General features: G+C 42.2%; 2 protein-coding genes across 2 annotated transcripts; both read right to left on the bottom strand.

The window, feature by feature from the left end:
* On the bottom strand, positions 207-5,211 carry LOC8056719 (GATA transcription factor 26). The gene is made up of 6 exons (XM_021451505.1): positions 4,745-5,211; positions 3,456-3,791; positions 2,319-2,745; positions 2,100-2,172; positions 1,018-1,138; positions 207-868 (listed from the first exon to the last, which is right to left on the bottom strand). The coding sequence occupies exons 1-6, from the start codon at positions 4,782-4,784 to the stop codon at positions 525-527; spliced, it is 1,341 nt and encodes a 446-aa protein (XP_021307180.1). The 5' UTR covers positions 4,785-5,211; the 3' UTR covers positions 207-524.
* On the bottom strand, positions 14,202-15,887 carry LOC8056718 (BEL1-like homeodomain protein 11). The gene is made up of 4 exons (XM_002464037.2): positions 15,318-15,887; positions 14,794-15,209; positions 14,637-14,697; positions 14,202-14,532 (listed from the first exon to the last, which is right to left on the bottom strand). The coding sequence occupies exons 1-4, from the start codon at positions 15,777-15,779 to the stop codon at positions 14,401-14,403; spliced, it is 1,071 nt and encodes a 356-aa protein (XP_002464082.2). The 5' UTR covers positions 15,780-15,887; the 3' UTR covers positions 14,202-14,400.

Below are 16,413 nucleotides of genomic sequence, written 5' to 3'. Positions count from 1 at the left end.
AGGTCACTAGAGCAGTTACTTGCTGGTGACCTAAGGCCATGCCAGTTGCGCATATACTAACCAACACTAACATCATCCACATTTCTTGGCTCATAAGTCAAGATGTCCTGCAATGCAGACACGAATAGACATACTCAACATGATAAATAAAACAAATGATCGAACAACCACTTCAGCACTGACCGTAAACTGCAATATCACAAACATTATTCTAATATCCTCTTTTTTTTAATTTTCCTGTAATGAGATGATATATTTTCCATACAGAGATAAGCTATACTTTCTCCATGAGCCATATGCTACAGAAAACCAGCAAAAACATGGTCCAAAAGCACGCTACAAATGTTAGCTGAACAAAGTTAGCAGTCGACACACATTGTTATGTAAATCAGGGCAATTACAGCACTCCCGTGAACAAACCGACGCCCGTTGGTGGTCAGCAAATAGAGGCACCATGATCCACGAGGCTAAAGTAAACTGCAACTAATGGTTGTTCCTAACCTGCTTGCTGATGTGACCTGAGACTATGGTTGCTTCAGATGCCCCTCCCCGTCAGCAACCCCATCCACAGAGGTGGAGCTGTGGGTTATTGAGCTCAGCTGAGATGGCTGACAAAGAAGTTCTGCCTCTGGGTGCCGTGCATTGAGAGGAATCTCCAGCAGCAAGTCTTGATCAGAGTTGGCATACTGAGAAGGGACAAATAATGATAACTTTTCTGGGGGTAACATGAGTAAGTTAAGTGCTCCTTCAGTGCAAGTTGAATCTTTGCTGGCATAGCCAGATTTTGGCAAAGATGAGTTTTTAAATTGAGGAGTCAAAGCTCCAGATTTTAGAGCTCTTATAGGACTCCTCATGGTACCATCTAGTTCTGCATGTTCACAAGCAAAGAAAATAAGAAACCTTTCTGTTACAGACATAAGGAAATAGTAAAATAGGAATATATACTACATAAGACTTTTGGTTGTCACATCTAGAAACTTGATGCAAGTCAGGATTAGAGAAAATAATATTACTAACCTGAGTTGCTCTGAAAGTGGTTGTCGTCACGGGATCTTTTGACTGGTTTTATTGTAGACTTGGTAAAGCCTTTTGATCCACTGATATTCTCCACTCCTCTAGTTTCCTTAATTTCCTTTTCCTGAACAAAGAGAAATACCTAATTATACATGTACAAGCAAGCTTGGAAGTTCATATCGGCAATAAGTCAAAAGAAGATAAAGCGGAAGGGTTGCCCCGGGGGAGGGGGGAGGGGGATGTGCGTAAATGTATTAGAAAGCCATTTGGATACCTTTAGCTGTTTATCCAACCATTTGCATTTTGTTAAATTAGTTAAGGCAAGTGTCTTTACTTTCTTCCACTCTTCATCACTACAGAAAGATGAATCAAGAATTCCCTCTCCAAGCAGTAGACCTGAGCATCTTGCGGGCTGGGCTGGGCCGAAAAAAGGCTGATTATTTTGTTCGAAAAAGTCCCATCCATGACCATCCCGCTAGGCAAGTTGGGCCTAATTTTTTGGGCCAGGCCTGGGCTTGGGCCGCCCGCCTGTGCATTTTACACTGTAAAATAGCTGAATAGTATTTCGGGCCTGGGCTCGGGCTAAGAAAAAATTTTCTGGGCAGCAGGATCTGTGCCCAGGCCCTATCCACTAAGGTTCGTGGGTGGGCCAAAACCCGTCGGTCTCAGGCTACCAAGCAGCATTTGGTAGTTGTCTATAGCATCAGAAAATTGGATAGAACTGAAAGATGGGTCTAAGGCTGCAGCAAGAACAAGATACAAATGAAGACTAGCGTAAAGTGGCCTCAGGTTGTGTTACTTAAATTATGGGCAAGAATAAAGTAAACCTTTCAGGTGTCAAGGAGTCAACAGGAGGAAGAAATTTGAGCAACTGTTGTTGGTCATATTTAGTTAGATATTTCATGAAGTTAGTATAGTTGATAACATCCTGCTCAAGAAGAAGACAGTATATACATGTTTAGTTTCAATGATGATTAGCCAACATATGTATATGTCAAACATACTCAGCAGTGTTCAGTCCAAATAAACATCTGCAGACTACAGATAATCAACCCAAACAAAAAAAGCACGTATAGGACGGATACCTCTAAATATGCTGAAACTAAAGGTGAATCAACACTCTCCAGGATATGTGGATTTTCATAATGAAGTTTATCCCTGCAAAACAAAGATAAGACCGAAAAGAAAATTTAGATTGTTTCTTACCAAAGTAACCTGTGTAACCAGTACTGAATGAGCATAGACAATAAAACTAATGCTGAAATGTCCACTTCTATGCTAATAAGAACATAAAAGTATAATACCTTCTACCATTATCTTCAATACACAGTGGTGACCTTTTTGGTCTCAAAGTTCCAGCATTTAAGTTGATTGCTGCCTTGTTTCCACTATGAGAGACAAAGGACACAGACCCTGAATAGGATTCACTTGTAATGTATGATTTATTATCTGCAGGAATGGAGCTTGCTTCTGATTCTTCCTCCAGTGATTTTGAGTTCGGATGCCTTAGAAGCACACTTCCAGAGCCAATCTCAAATGAACCAACAGGAGTTTCACTATGGTACAGTAGGTCTTCCTCTGATGATCCTGAAAGGTAGTATAACTGCTCTTCATGCATGATGGAGTTAAGATCTTTTGCAAGCTTTTCTACAGATGAAGTCTTCAGAAGAGTGACACAGCTCCTCTTTCTTGATGGCACTAGGGATTCCCAAGCATGTGATTGTGCTGAACCTGAATTGGCAATATATCATAGTCAAATGACATATATAACAAAAAAGGAAAGGTAATTTCTAGAATATGGAAAATCTTGGGAATTGATATTAGATATTTATTTTGTTTCATAGGCTCAATGTGATTAAACACCAATTCAGAGATGTGGTAAAGGACAACACGCTATTGCATATCATGCATCAAGTATTGATTTTTTTTTAGCAAACCAAGTATTGATATTTAGTTAAACATTGTCTTATTAGATATAATGCTCCATGTCATCTGAATCTATTATGTAGACCACAATTGTTCACGGTTACCCCATGATAATAGTAACTAATTTAGTCACCAGTAGGTAGTGATTTATCAAACTACCATAAGTTCTGAACTTCTTGCGAATTTATAGTTCTAAACTACAGACAACATGAATTTAATAAAAAAAAATATTTGGGTGGCACCAATACCGTTGTGAAAAAACAGAGAAGAAAAATAAGATCTGCATTACAAGCTTATTATTAATATGATCTCTAAAAGGGTAGCAGTAGAATAACTATATAAAGATGTCTAATGGAAGTTTTATTGTATCAAGCATAACTTTGTAGACAAGCATACAAGAATGTATTTCTGAAATTCATACGGATTGAGTCCAATCTCAAGTGCATGCTCGAAGAATGAGAGAGCACCCAAATTATATTATTAAGCAATAACAAAGTAGGTATGAGATCACTGACCAGTCATTTCACTTGCATCAGCAACACAACTCTCAGAGTATGATACTGCAGATCCAGAACTAGACCAATTGCTTGGGTCAGCATCCCCCATCTTTTGGAAATTCTGACAAGAAAATGGCCCATTCTCCATTATGATGTGATTTGATTTTTTCTTCTGGGACTTTGACTTTGATGTTGGTGGCTTTAGCCTACTAACTCTAGGTTCATCATCATCCACATCATCCTTGCGATGCATTGGAATGTAGTTTGCCAATGAACCCTTTGTCCTCCATCTTGAGCCACATGCATTGCAGAGCACTGGCTTATCTGGTGGCCCATTTCGCCAAAGGGGGGTACCTGTTCCAGCATTTCCCATGAGAAAACCATCAAAACTGATACAAAAATATGGGCAGCACACAAGTTCGTGGTGTGCCCATTATTACTATTTGCATGTACCAAGACATGGTGACATCATGGTACTATGGTAGGGAACATAGAAAAAGGGCAAGAAACTATACATCATCGAGAATGTTTCGAGAAGGCATCATGTAACCAATCATATATATTCAGATATTGTTTTAATGCCTCAATGGTTAGTTCAACTGTACAGACATGCAATTCTTAATATGTCGTTCTACGCAATGGCCATACTGGATGCTGGTAGCCATTTCAAAGGAGCATTTTGCTGTAGTAATAGTTGAACAAAGTTGAGAACATATAATGCTGCTGACAAGATGGGATAAGCCTGTGTAATTACAGACCAAAGCAATGTTTTCACTTCAATGGCATCCTGAAACTAAAGCATATTTCTGTAACAGAAGCAGCACCAGCAGCAATTGAACTCTAAATGGCAGAAGCAAATGGTTATTTTTCTTCTTCTTGAATAGGAGCCTGAGCTGAATCTAATCTCTCATTATCTGCAGAAGTTATCAAAGAAGCGTATATCCACCGTTGTTGAAACACAAGTCTAAATGTCTTCCGTGAGCATGGTACAAACCGTTCCTCACGTTCAGAATTTTACAGGCAAAGACCCCTGAAACCTCAACCATATCCACATATTTCTCTTGAACACAGCTGGCAATTTAATGAATCCATAGTAGTAATAACCGTCAACGAAAACACAAAGATGAGGAATCCGAGTCCGGTGGAGTCCAAAGATTTTGTCTAAGGTCCGCTTCCTAGATGCATAATCGGGGGAAATCATCACAAGGTACTAGTTGCTAAGGAACAAAGAGGGAAAGGGAGGAAAACAAGAGAGAAGGAAAAGAACTGGAAGGAAAATTTAGCTTTATTCAAGCATAGGAGCTCACTTGTGACTCCGCAATGACGGCAGGGTCCTTGCTTTCCCATGATTCCCTCTGCTCCTCACCTTCCCACAGGTGAAGAACGGACCAGAGGAAAATCTCAACAAAACAAACACGGAGAAACAAAGCAGCAACAAGCAGTTGTTCTCTTATACAGGTAAATTCTTGAGCAAAAGAAAGGGGAAAAAACAAAAAAGTATTTCTCTGTATGAATCTCGTCAAACTCAGAGGGGGTTCCTGGGGACAATTCCACAGCCCATGAAGGAGCTAAAGAACCACCAAGTCTGGCTTTGGTGTTCTTCTTCCTTTCTCCCTTCCCTTCTATTTGTTTCCTATTGTTCCGTATCCAGTCTTTTTTAGGTTTTGGTTAGAGGGGGGAGAGAGAGGGGAGGAAAGGGATGGAGAAATAATAATGGAGGAAGGAGAAATGCAGCAGCAGCCGGCGGGGGAGATTAGCAAAGCCAGGGTGAAGGGCATTTGGGGAGGAATCCAAAAGAATTATACTTTAAAAGGTGTATGTTTTTATTAAATCTAGAGAGAGAAGCAGTTAGGAATTGGACAGGGAAAAAGATGAGGGAGAAACAATTAAGAATCCAAAAGAATTATACTTTAAAAGGTGTATGTTTTTATTAAATCTAGAGAGAGAAGCAATTAGGAATTGGACAAAGTTGGGGAAAAAGATGAGGGAGAAGCAATTAAGAATCCAAAAGAATTATACTTTAAAAGAGGAGAAAGCTTCTTTCTCTCTTATTCTTTCGGCCTTTGGGATTTTTTGTGATTTCATTTCATTCAATCGCACTATTATTCATCTGGATGTGACTAAGTTGGAGCTGAGGATATTTTCTTGAACTAATTATTAGTCAATTTGCTTACCTTAAAGCCTCCAGTGCCATTAAAAGAATCTTTTTTTGCCTGGGGCCATTTGCATCTTACCCTCTGAGAAAGAGTAGATGTTCAGTCCACAAAAATCATGCACTGAAGTGCAAGAGACTATACAAACTCAATCGGCAATACATTGTTATATAACAAATTTGAGATCTAAAAGTCTCGTATAGTCATCACCTTTTACTGACAATTTAGATAGGTTGCAAGATTACAATATTATCGGTAAAAGATGATGACTATATGAGAAAAATACGGAAAACATATGTTTCTTAAAAAAGTATAATTGTTGAACTAATTGATCCATATTTCTCATATATTACAAAACAATTTAGGCATGTATTTTATAAATGTGTTCCAAAAGGCGGAATATGAAATTATCTTTCGCGCTACAATGGTTACTAACCTATGTTGATAAGCCTCTAGGCATCAAGTCATGGATAATGATCAAAATTTTGTGTAACCTTGTGTAGCCTAAAGATTTGACTCAAAGATGGTGACCAAACAAAGGTGGAAAGTATTCTTCAAGAGATGGTTTTCGGGACATAAGGTAAAACCAAGGACGGAAAAGGAGTGTGGATTTATATGATGGTAGGAGAAAGATGTAGAGCATAGAATGCGATGCTAAGAAGTCCGCATCCGGCAACTAGGAAATGGCAATGGAGTGAATTGTGCGCCAAAGTGCTGCCCAATATCAACAAAAAGAACCTGTTAGACTAGAGTTGAGGGCCCGGTTCATGTGACGGGTCGCGCAGAGGTGGGTGCACAGTTCATCAAAATGTCCCCCCCCCCTCCCCCCCATCATTGCCTCCTGCTAGCTTTGACAACCTCCACTGCTCAGTTCTGCCACCTCCACTCACCCACCCATAGCCACTATCGATGGGTGAGTCGTCCCTTTTCTATGCTCGCCTATGGTGAGAGCTCTCCAAAAACCATGAAACCTTAACCTCGGACCCCCTAATCATGCGACCTTCTTCGGCAATGGCATTGGGTGGTGCGGTTGTGCGCTATCCTATCGCATGACAGTGTGAGGCAGAGTTCTCCTAGAGTTTAAGATCATCGGGCATCCTTTAAATAGGTATGTGGTATCTAGTGGTCGGGCATACATCATTCACTAGAGGTATATTGGCATAGATGAAAGTTTTAAATCAACCTTTGTGCTACAAACATGATAAAAAGAGGCAAAATTTGATAACTATTTAAACCGAGCCTAAACTATATTTGCAATTTTTTAGGTCGGTCGCAAAGTATGAAAATGACTAAGAGCCTATTTGGATGGGCTCTGATGACTCTAGCTTCGGCTACTATATCGTTATGGAGCCACTGGGGCACCAAATCCTTGGCACCTTTAGCTCCTCGACTCGCCCTGTTGTTTTTTTTTTTTTGAGCCGGAGCCAGCTAGCTCTGTGCTACACTGCAGCACAGTGCATGCAAAAGGAGCCAGAGCCAGCTGGAGCGGTGCTAAACGGTCCCCTAAGAGCAACTCTGACAGCTTGGCTATTTTTGTTGTAGATGCTATTTTAGAATTTACATAACAAAAGATAGACTCCAACAAATGTGCTATCTAGTTTTGTAAAATAGAAAGTTGGCTATTCCTTGATTTTCGTTAGCCATATATAGCCAACCAATGACACAAGCTATATGATTTTGTAAAATAGCAAGACTGTTGTGGATCTCTTCTTTTTTAAGAAGTTTTCTACTTTATAAAATAGCTAAACAATAGAATTTGGCTACTAATTTTAGCTAGGCTCTTGGTGTTGCTCTAAGGTAGGAAGTTAGGTGTTATTAATAGAGAAAAATTTCATAATACATCTAGACATCATTGTCCAACGGCTTAGCGTATAAACATAAATTTGGTGAAGACAACTATATCTTAGAAACAGAGTGAGAAATGCACTCCAAGTTCCCAATGTGGAGGGCTCTACAGGCCGGTCCCAAAAGCTGTTTCTATCGTGTTTGACAAAAATAAATTACTATACGATCTCATACTATTGTTTAGGTGATCTTTCGAGTCTTGAATTTTTTTTGAAAGGAATGAGTCAGTTGTTGAATTGACAGTGGTACAATGATATCTTGCTATTTTTTTCTCTAATAACATGCAGTACTGTATTTGGAATTCCTGACGATGCTACGCAGCATTTGACACCGAAGACAAGCGACTCTGCGCTGTATCAAATCCAACTAACAACAGTCATACAAACTCCAAATCTGACCACTTGAATGAATTGTCTCTCGTCAAACTACCTACTACCCGTTTCAGCAGGACATTAAATTCCGCTTGATTTCAGAGCTTTGCTCACAAAAGATTTTGAGTTTTAGTATACACGTGAATTCCAGTCCTCTTTTTTTTAAAAAAAAAGAGTAATTTACACGGACATCTATTTTTTCTTCTTCTCGAATACATAGGAAAAATACACATCTTTGTATTCCGATCACATGTGCCAAGCGGTTCCATGTTCTGAATTACATGCTCAAAAACGTACTCCATCACAAATTCTAAGTCTTTAACTTTCTTCGAGAGTCAAAAATCTTAAGTCTAATAAAATTTATATGATAAAATAATACAATTTATGATATTAAATAAGTACCATTAAATTCTTCATTAATTATTTTTATAGTATACTTATTTGATGCTATAAATATTTTTAATTTTCTCTATAATTTTAGTTAAATTTGAGATGTTTTAAAAAATTAGAATGACTAATAATTTGAAATGGAGGGAGTCATCTTTTCTTAACACAAAAATTGAACGAAAATGAAGCAACAGTATTGGGGCGTGTCTGTCTGTCACCCATTCAACGATAGCCACATCTTCGATCACCACTAGGAAGAACAGCGTTAGCGATACGTTCCGAGAGTACTAGCGGCTCCATCAGCTGACGTATTTTTACAACAAAAACAGGCGGCCATTATATTCTAATCAAGGGATGGCATAGTCGAGAGTCGAGACAAAGAAACGCTGCGTCAGAAATTAGGCGACTTTTACGTGGCAAGCAAATTATTAGGCAGCATCGTCATCGTCAAGGCAAGGGCAGGGACACCTCATGCGAGCCGTACTTTACTCTTTGTTGAGCCCACCAGAAGGTCGTCGGTTCTCTTCTGGATACGGTTAACATGGTGGCCACATTGGTCGGTACGAGCCAGCCAGGCTGCCCAATAAACACATATATATTCAGAAAAAGAAGGCTAGGAAGAAATATTGTGCTTATTTTTATATATTGACCCAATGCACTCAACCATAGAATTTTCTAGAAGAAGATAAATCCTACAATGGATCATACAACACAAGGTAGCTCTTATGTCAAATGCCGGTCCACCTTCATTATCAATATTCGCCAAATGGTTCAACCAGACACGAGTAATCCATTAAAGACTCCTGAAGTCACTAAACTCTTGAATATAAGGTTTTAACGAAACAATAATTTAACTCTAACAAGAGTTCATAACTTTCTCCAGCTCATCGCAAGAATGAATGTAATTCAAGAATTTGGTATAATAAAGAAAAAATCTAGCTCTGCATGCAATTCAGTTGATACTGTGCCAGTGGCGAAGCCAGAGGAAATTGAAGGGGGTGCATATACCTTGTGGGGTGCATATACTTTTGTTGTGGAGGATGCATACATAGTGAAAATTTAGTGATTATAATTGATTTTCAAAGTTTGGGGGGGGCATCTGCACCCCCTAGGAACACTGCAGCTTCGCCACTGGAATGTGCCTATTTTCTAGGTGTGAGTTTAGCACAGCGTGGGGTAGAAGCCTACAAGGGGACTGTGATAGACCATGGAATGAAATGGCTAAAGGGGTATGAGATAGAGATAGAATATTTGGTGTACATATTCGTATGTTGACCTAAGCATGGATGCCCTAGTTCCTTTCTTTCTTTCCCTGGATATAGGATTGGTTTCGATGTGGTAGCTCTATTTGTGTTCTCATTTGCAGGGGATAAGAAACGAAGGGAGGCATCAAATAGAAACTCAGTCAGATAGTGGTGCCAACACAGCCTGTCACCCCATCCCAAAAAATGCATGCCAAATGCTAGGAAAAAACTCCATCGAAATCTCACTTTGCTTTCATGTCTTGTACTGTGTGCAATCACTGGTTAATTAGTCTAGCATAATTAAGCTGTGTCCAAAAGTGTTCATTTTATTCTTACTTCATCTTGTTCATCCTCTAGTTAACTCAAGAATTGCATCAATGGTGAATTCATCCGGTGAAGGATAAATTACTTTGGTTGGTGTAACGTACTAGCTGAAACTCATAGTAGTTACCTTATATCAAGATGGGCATATGGGCTAGTGGTGAAGGCTCTGAAGGAGGAGTTGACCGGCAGAAGTTTGATCCATCGTCACGCATCTGCCCACCTACGAAGGGCGCATTAGGCGGTGCTTTAAAAAATAGTCGTTACCTTATATGCTTTGGTACCCTTTAGTAATTCGAATTCAACCCCCCCCCTATCGGTCTAGAGTGACACTAGTCATTGGCTCCCTACTCCTATATCTTATCTACACCTCATTTCCACTCAAGTAGGCCATTAGAAATCCAATAATTGCAAAGACAATAGAAATGGACTCTTCTGCTCCATCCTTCCGCAACTTCTGCTCTATGCCTTTTCCCAAATAGGGGTAGACAACACACTCAAATAATGGATTTGTGAGCGTTAATCTCGTGCAACACGTACAATGTAGACTTACTTCAAGGGGGCTAGCCTAGTATTAAGTCGGTGGTTGTTGTGGCGACCATTTGTAGTGGCTAGGGAAGTGTGATGTTGTGGCCACATGCAGTAGTCACGACATGGAGGTATAGGTGGGCACCGGTGAGCGGCCGCCAAAGCAGGACGGCGGTTAGGCATGGTCAGCGGCAGGAGAGCTTTGCCGACAACATTAGCGATGGGTGGGGTTGGTGGACAAGGGTAGATGGTGGGTGGGGCAACGAGCCAACGGGCGACGGGTCACGGCCTAGCGCCGCCCATTCCAAAACCTTGTAAAGCAATGTCATCCTCCAAAGCAAATATTTGCAAAGACTGCACCCCTTCCCTCCGACGTTTAGTTCTTCACATATATAAGCGGGGAATTCAAAGTCACAACGATTTTTGTACGTGTTTTAGAGCTGTACCTGGTGACTTTTCTAGTACCCGCCAATGGTAATGGTACACTGATACTCCTATTGGGTTAGAATAATTTGCAGGTGAAATGATTCACAGTTACTGTTTTTTTATAAAGTGTTTTTTAGTTGGTTGGGGCTAGCTTTGCAATGCTCGCAGCGTGACCACGTTCTGACGCGGCGTAGGCCAAAAAAAACCCAAGAGACCGTTTATTTGTCAAAAAAAAAAACAGCAGCAGTTGGACACGCAAATATGTCATGCTCCCGCGAGAGTTTAGGTGCTAAGCACGCAACGATTGCTACTACCATTAGCCAAGCAAGTTGTGCGTATATGGTGATTAGCAAGTCAAAGCGAAGTTCTTGACGCCGAAGCAGCAGCTTTTAGTGTTCGCGCTCGGGTCAAACGGACTGTTGGCATTTACCCGTGTTCAACTTTGCCGACTCTACAACGGCATTAGCAGAGAATTGGTAGAACCCTGTCATCAGCAGGATAAGTCCAGAAAAAGAAAATTGCCTCACAATAAAGGTTCACTAATTTGCTGTGAGAAAAAATATTATTAAATGATTGACAAATTCGATAGATAAGCTCAATCAAACGAGTTCTAAAAAAAAAGAGTTTTTTTTAGTGACGGAGGGGCTTGCGCTTGTTTCCTTTTATTTTTTTAAAAGGAAGATAAGATTTTTTGGCTCGCTGGAGAATGTGGCTCACGTGTGTTTGGGGGGCAGGTAGATCCTGCATGAGTGCTGATTAGATAGATATGACGATATCCATCCACATAGGCATATCTCTCCCTTTCACGGTGAGCGTCCAGTTGCGCCGCGTCGTTGCCTCCACGTCATGCGGTGTGTAGGTGTAGCCAAGCCAGATCCTACACAAATCACCGTGCAAAGCAACAACTCGTGGGAAGTGAATCGCTTTTGTGCTTGTATGGTGGTATGGTCGTACCGTATGGATGGTGATGTCAAAAGACCAACCCCAGTAACCACCACAGAGAATGAAGGCAGATGCAGTTGCAGCTCTCCCTGCCTGCCTCCTGTCCCCGGCGGGCACACTCGCACACGCACATATACATAGCAGTCACTTGGACACAGTGACTTATATGCTGCACACAAGATTAAGAAATCAAGAATGATACTACTACTACTACCACAAACTCAAATTATGGAGAAACAATACTATGACCAAATTTCGATGCAGTCACACAAAAACAAAACTCGGGGTGTTGGGCTACCCTTGTTAGGCCTGGCCCAGTATAACCCGGTTACGCTAGGCTGTTATGGGCGTGCGTGGCCGCGTGGGCTATGCAGCTAATTGCCGTCAATCCATCTTCCGGTCCAACCAGATCCCACACGACACGAGTGTGGCTGCGCGACCCAGCCAGCAGCGACTACAGCCCATTCCCAGCGAACAAGCGTCTTCTTCCGCGTGCTTCCACCTTCCAGTCCCAGCGACAGCTCGTACTTCTTTTCTTTTCTTTTTCCTCTTCTTTTATTGGTTTTTTTCCGTCAATTTTATTTTATACTTATCTTCCTTTTATTTATTTTTATTTTCTGTTTTGTTGTCATTTATCATATTTCCTTTCATCTGTTTTTTTTTTCTTTTATCTTTTTGTGGTTATTTTATCTTTCCTCCATTTATTTTTTACTAAAATAATTATTTTATTTGTTTTCCTTTCTCCTTTTATTTTTTATATAATTTTCTCGTTATTTTTCTTATTATAGACTCTAATTGATTATATTTCTATTTTCATGTTTTAAATGTTGATTCTTCATATTCGGTGAGATATATGATGTTCACACTATGGGTCATGATGTTCACTGTTTGGATTAGTTACTAGTTGGCCTAAAAAATAGCTCAAACTAGCTAAGGTTGGCTAGCTAGTTGGCTAATAACTAGCTGAAGACTTGTCAACAAAAAAAAATAGCCACCTGTTATCCATTCTTTTTGAATGAACTAAAGCTAATTTGGGTTAATTTTTAGCTAGCTAGTGATTATACATTGTATCCAAAGAGGCCCTATATCTATGAGATGTTTTATGTTGTAGTATACAATGTTCTTTTTTTTTTTGCGAAAGTATACGATGTTCACGTAATACAGATAGGATATTCCACGATCTTATCTTTGTGTATTCATGTAGTACTCATAAGTGTATATTTTATGTTGTTCTAGTAATTCATCTGATGTTCTATTTGTTTTCATTATAATTTTATGTGTCATTTTATATTATGTTTTATTTTTCCTTTCACTTATTTATATTTGATGAGAAGAATGTTGTTTTATCTTCATGAGAAGAATGTCATTTAACATTTTTTTTCTCTAAATATACTATGTAGGATCTTATTTTAAAAGATTTATCATAACAAATAATGCCACAATCAGAATTTAATTTTGAAACTCTGCTTAAAAAATATAACTTTTTTAACTTTTAAACACTCCTGCTGCATGTATTTTTCACTGTGCATGCTTGGCTTTCCTCCTTTACTATTCGTTAAGCCACACTGTTTTTTCATATACGGCTCAACATAAGTCTTTTGGCCTACCGTAACAAACCACGTACAGGATCAATTACTCTGTCGGTATCGGCACATATGAGTCCCCCCCGCGCCCACCAGGAAATGGTCATGCCCGTGCCGGCGAGACAGGATCTGCGTCTGGTCCCGCGACAGGAACTCCACCAGCGGTCCGGCGCCATGTCGTGTCGCGCGGACACGTCCGAGCAGGCCCAGATCGAGCACGTACGGCAATTCGTCGAGAGCAGCCACAGCATCTGATGAGGGGGGTAAACCCCGAGAGGTCTCTCTCGACTCCTGCCCTAGGGCCGCCGCCGCCGCTCTGTTGTCTACCGCTGCTCGTCCTCATTTCTTCCCCTCCGTTATCTCATCAGAGTGGGAATTTATTATTTTTATTATGTTTTTTTATAAATTAAGTTTAGAGTTAGTGTCTCTCTATATTAAGTTTTTTTGGTGTATTAGAGTTTTATCTTCTCCTTATCTCCGGTGATGATGAAGCGGAGAGGTAGAATCGTCTTCTCCATAGCGTTTCCATTGAAGATGAGAGCAACAACTTCAGCCTCAACACCTTTATCGACATGACAACATAAAGATTTTTGTTTTCGGACGGTGACATTAAGGCGGATATGATGTGGCTGTCATAAAATTATTTTCTCTAGTATTTTTTCTGTTTTATTGTGGTTAGATCTAACCACAACGAAGGACTGAGAAAAATAATTTTTAGATTAGTCTTCATCACTCTTTGGTAGCCGAAAGAATAAAAAGAACGACAAAAAAAAATGTGGTTATCTATAATACAAAACATCTAACAGATTAGGTTTTAAATTATGGGTGTCTGGAACATGTTTAATGTACCCAACTTCTTCTTTCGTCGAAAAAAAAATCTGAGGAGAGAGAGATGAGTTGAAGGGAAAGGCTTGGAACAAGATGACTGGAGAATGGAGATACAACGCCGTTACGCCGGAACAAGTTGACGGAAGTACTAGTATATAATATAAACGAATAACGTTACGACCTTTCGGTGTCATAAAGCAAACAAGTGATCCTTTAATGGTACATCGCTAAACTTGACATCTTTTAACGGAAGGCAACCATTTCTTTTTTTTTAAAAAAAAAGGAACAAATGATGAACTAGTAGCTAGACCAGACAAATAAACGCCGCTCTGTGATCAAGAAGAGGAGGAGGCGCTGGCGTCGTCGTCCCTGGAGACGGCGGAACCCTCGGTGAACTCGTCCTGGTACATCTCCTCGATCATGGGCTTCCACAGCCGCACGCGCGCGTTGATGAACCAGTTGGATATCTGCTCATCAATCATCACCACCACCACCAAGTGTGCAGCCGGTTAGTTAGTTACCCCCTGCGCAGCTAATCCGATGCCAAATGCAGATCAACTCATGTACGGACCTGGCGCCTGCTTAAGCCGGTGGTCACCGCCAGCCTCAGCTTCTCACCGTCGTCGGGGTACCTGTTGCGTCGCAGGACGATGCGCCGCCACGGATTGGATTAGTTATGCTGCGACGCGATGCAAGCACAGGCCGGTGGTGTCGTTTCGTGCACTTACGGGTGGAGGAAATGGTCGAAGAGCCACGCCCGGAGCACGGCCACGGAGCCGTCGGGCAGGCCACGGAGCGGCCGCCACGACGCCTGCTCCGCCCGCGCCGCCGCGGCCAGCTTCGTCCGCCGGGCCACCCTCTCCACCAGCTCCTCGGTCACCTCCTCGTCCCCATCCTCGTCCTCGTCCTCGTCGTGGTCGTGGTCCCCGGCCTCGACGCCACGCCGCAGAGACCTCCTCGCCGCGGCGGCGGCGTGGAGCCTGAGCCTGCGCAGTATGGCGCGGCGCAGGTTGCCGAAGTGGCGCGCCATGGCCCGCGCCATCAGCGACGTGTACGCCGCCGCCGCGCCGTCGCCCAGCGCCGGCTCGAACGACGACACCACGCGCCCCAGCTCGCCGAAGTAGCGCTCCCGCCGGCTCTCCAGCTGCGACGACGCGACCAATCAGCATTCATCAGCAAACACAAGCATGGCGAGTTGGCGACGCCGCTACATCTACATATCCGATATGCAAGGCAACACAACCGCACGGACCTCGCTGAGCAGGCCGAGGAGCTTGTCCTGGACGCCGTCGCCGTCGTTCCCGGCGGCCCGACGCAGCGACCGGTGACGACCACCGCCCTCGAGCCGGTCCGCATCAGCCTGATCCTCGTCCTCGTCGTCGCCAGCCGCCAGGTCGGCCACGCGCACGACGTCGCCCAGCAGCTCCTGCGCCGGCCTCAGGTACCGGGACCCGCGGAGCACGGCGACAGTCACGGGCGCCGCCGGCGCCGGCGCGACACCGCACGAGCAGCGGCGGCGGCGGTCGGCGGCCGGGCCGAGAGTCAGGTGCAGTGGGCCAGCACCGTTGGGCCCGTCGTCGGCCTGACCGTGGGCACCGTCGCAGTGGCAGCAATGCTCCAACCGGAACGGCGCCGGCTGTGGGGGTGGCGCGGGCTCGTTGCGAGCTTGCTTTGGCGACCCCTTGTCATGCTGCTGCTGCTTCGCCATGACCATTGGTAGCTACGGAGTACACCACGGCACGGACGCCTATTTATGAAGTGGTATCCTGAGACATTAATTCCGCAGACATCCCAAACGGCAGAAAGTTATCAGAAACAAAGCCTTGTTTAGTTTGTGAAGAAAACATTATAACATTTTCGTTTGTTTGTGGTAATTATTATTTAACTATGGACTAACTAGGCTCAAAAGATTCGTCTCGTCAATTTCGACCAAACTGTACAATTAATTTTTATTTTCGTCTATATTTAATACTCCATGTATGCGTCTAAATAATCGATGTGACATAGAATCTTGAAGTGACAGAAAATTTTGAAAATTTTTGAGTTTTTGGGTGGAAGTAATCAAGGCCCTAGCGACGAAGGCAAACAAGACGACTGTTAGATGTGTCTCTCACTGTAATTTGAACCGGTGTTGGTGATTAAAATTACTAGTAATATTGATATTAATACATGATTAAAGCATTACCTTTTCTTCGGTTGGAGGACGGTAACAAAGGATTGGGGGCTAAACTGATAGAGGTAGAAGAAGAAGAAGAAGCTAGCTAGCTAGAGAGCAGAGGCGATCTTCGTGATGTCATGTGTTTAGATAGACAGATAGATAAATAAAGACACAAATTAAGGGAGGCCAA

This window comes from Sorghum bicolor, chromosome 1 (genome assembly GCF_000003195.3).
Source record: "Sorghum bicolor cultivar BTx623 chromosome 1, Sorghum_bicolor_NCBIv3, whole genome shotgun sequence".
Lineage (NCBI taxonomy): Eukaryota > Viridiplantae > Streptophyta > Magnoliopsida > Poales > Poaceae > Sorghum > Sorghum bicolor.
Note: the sequence above shows the minus strand (reverse complement) of the source record. Positions and strands in the feature narration are given on the sequence as shown.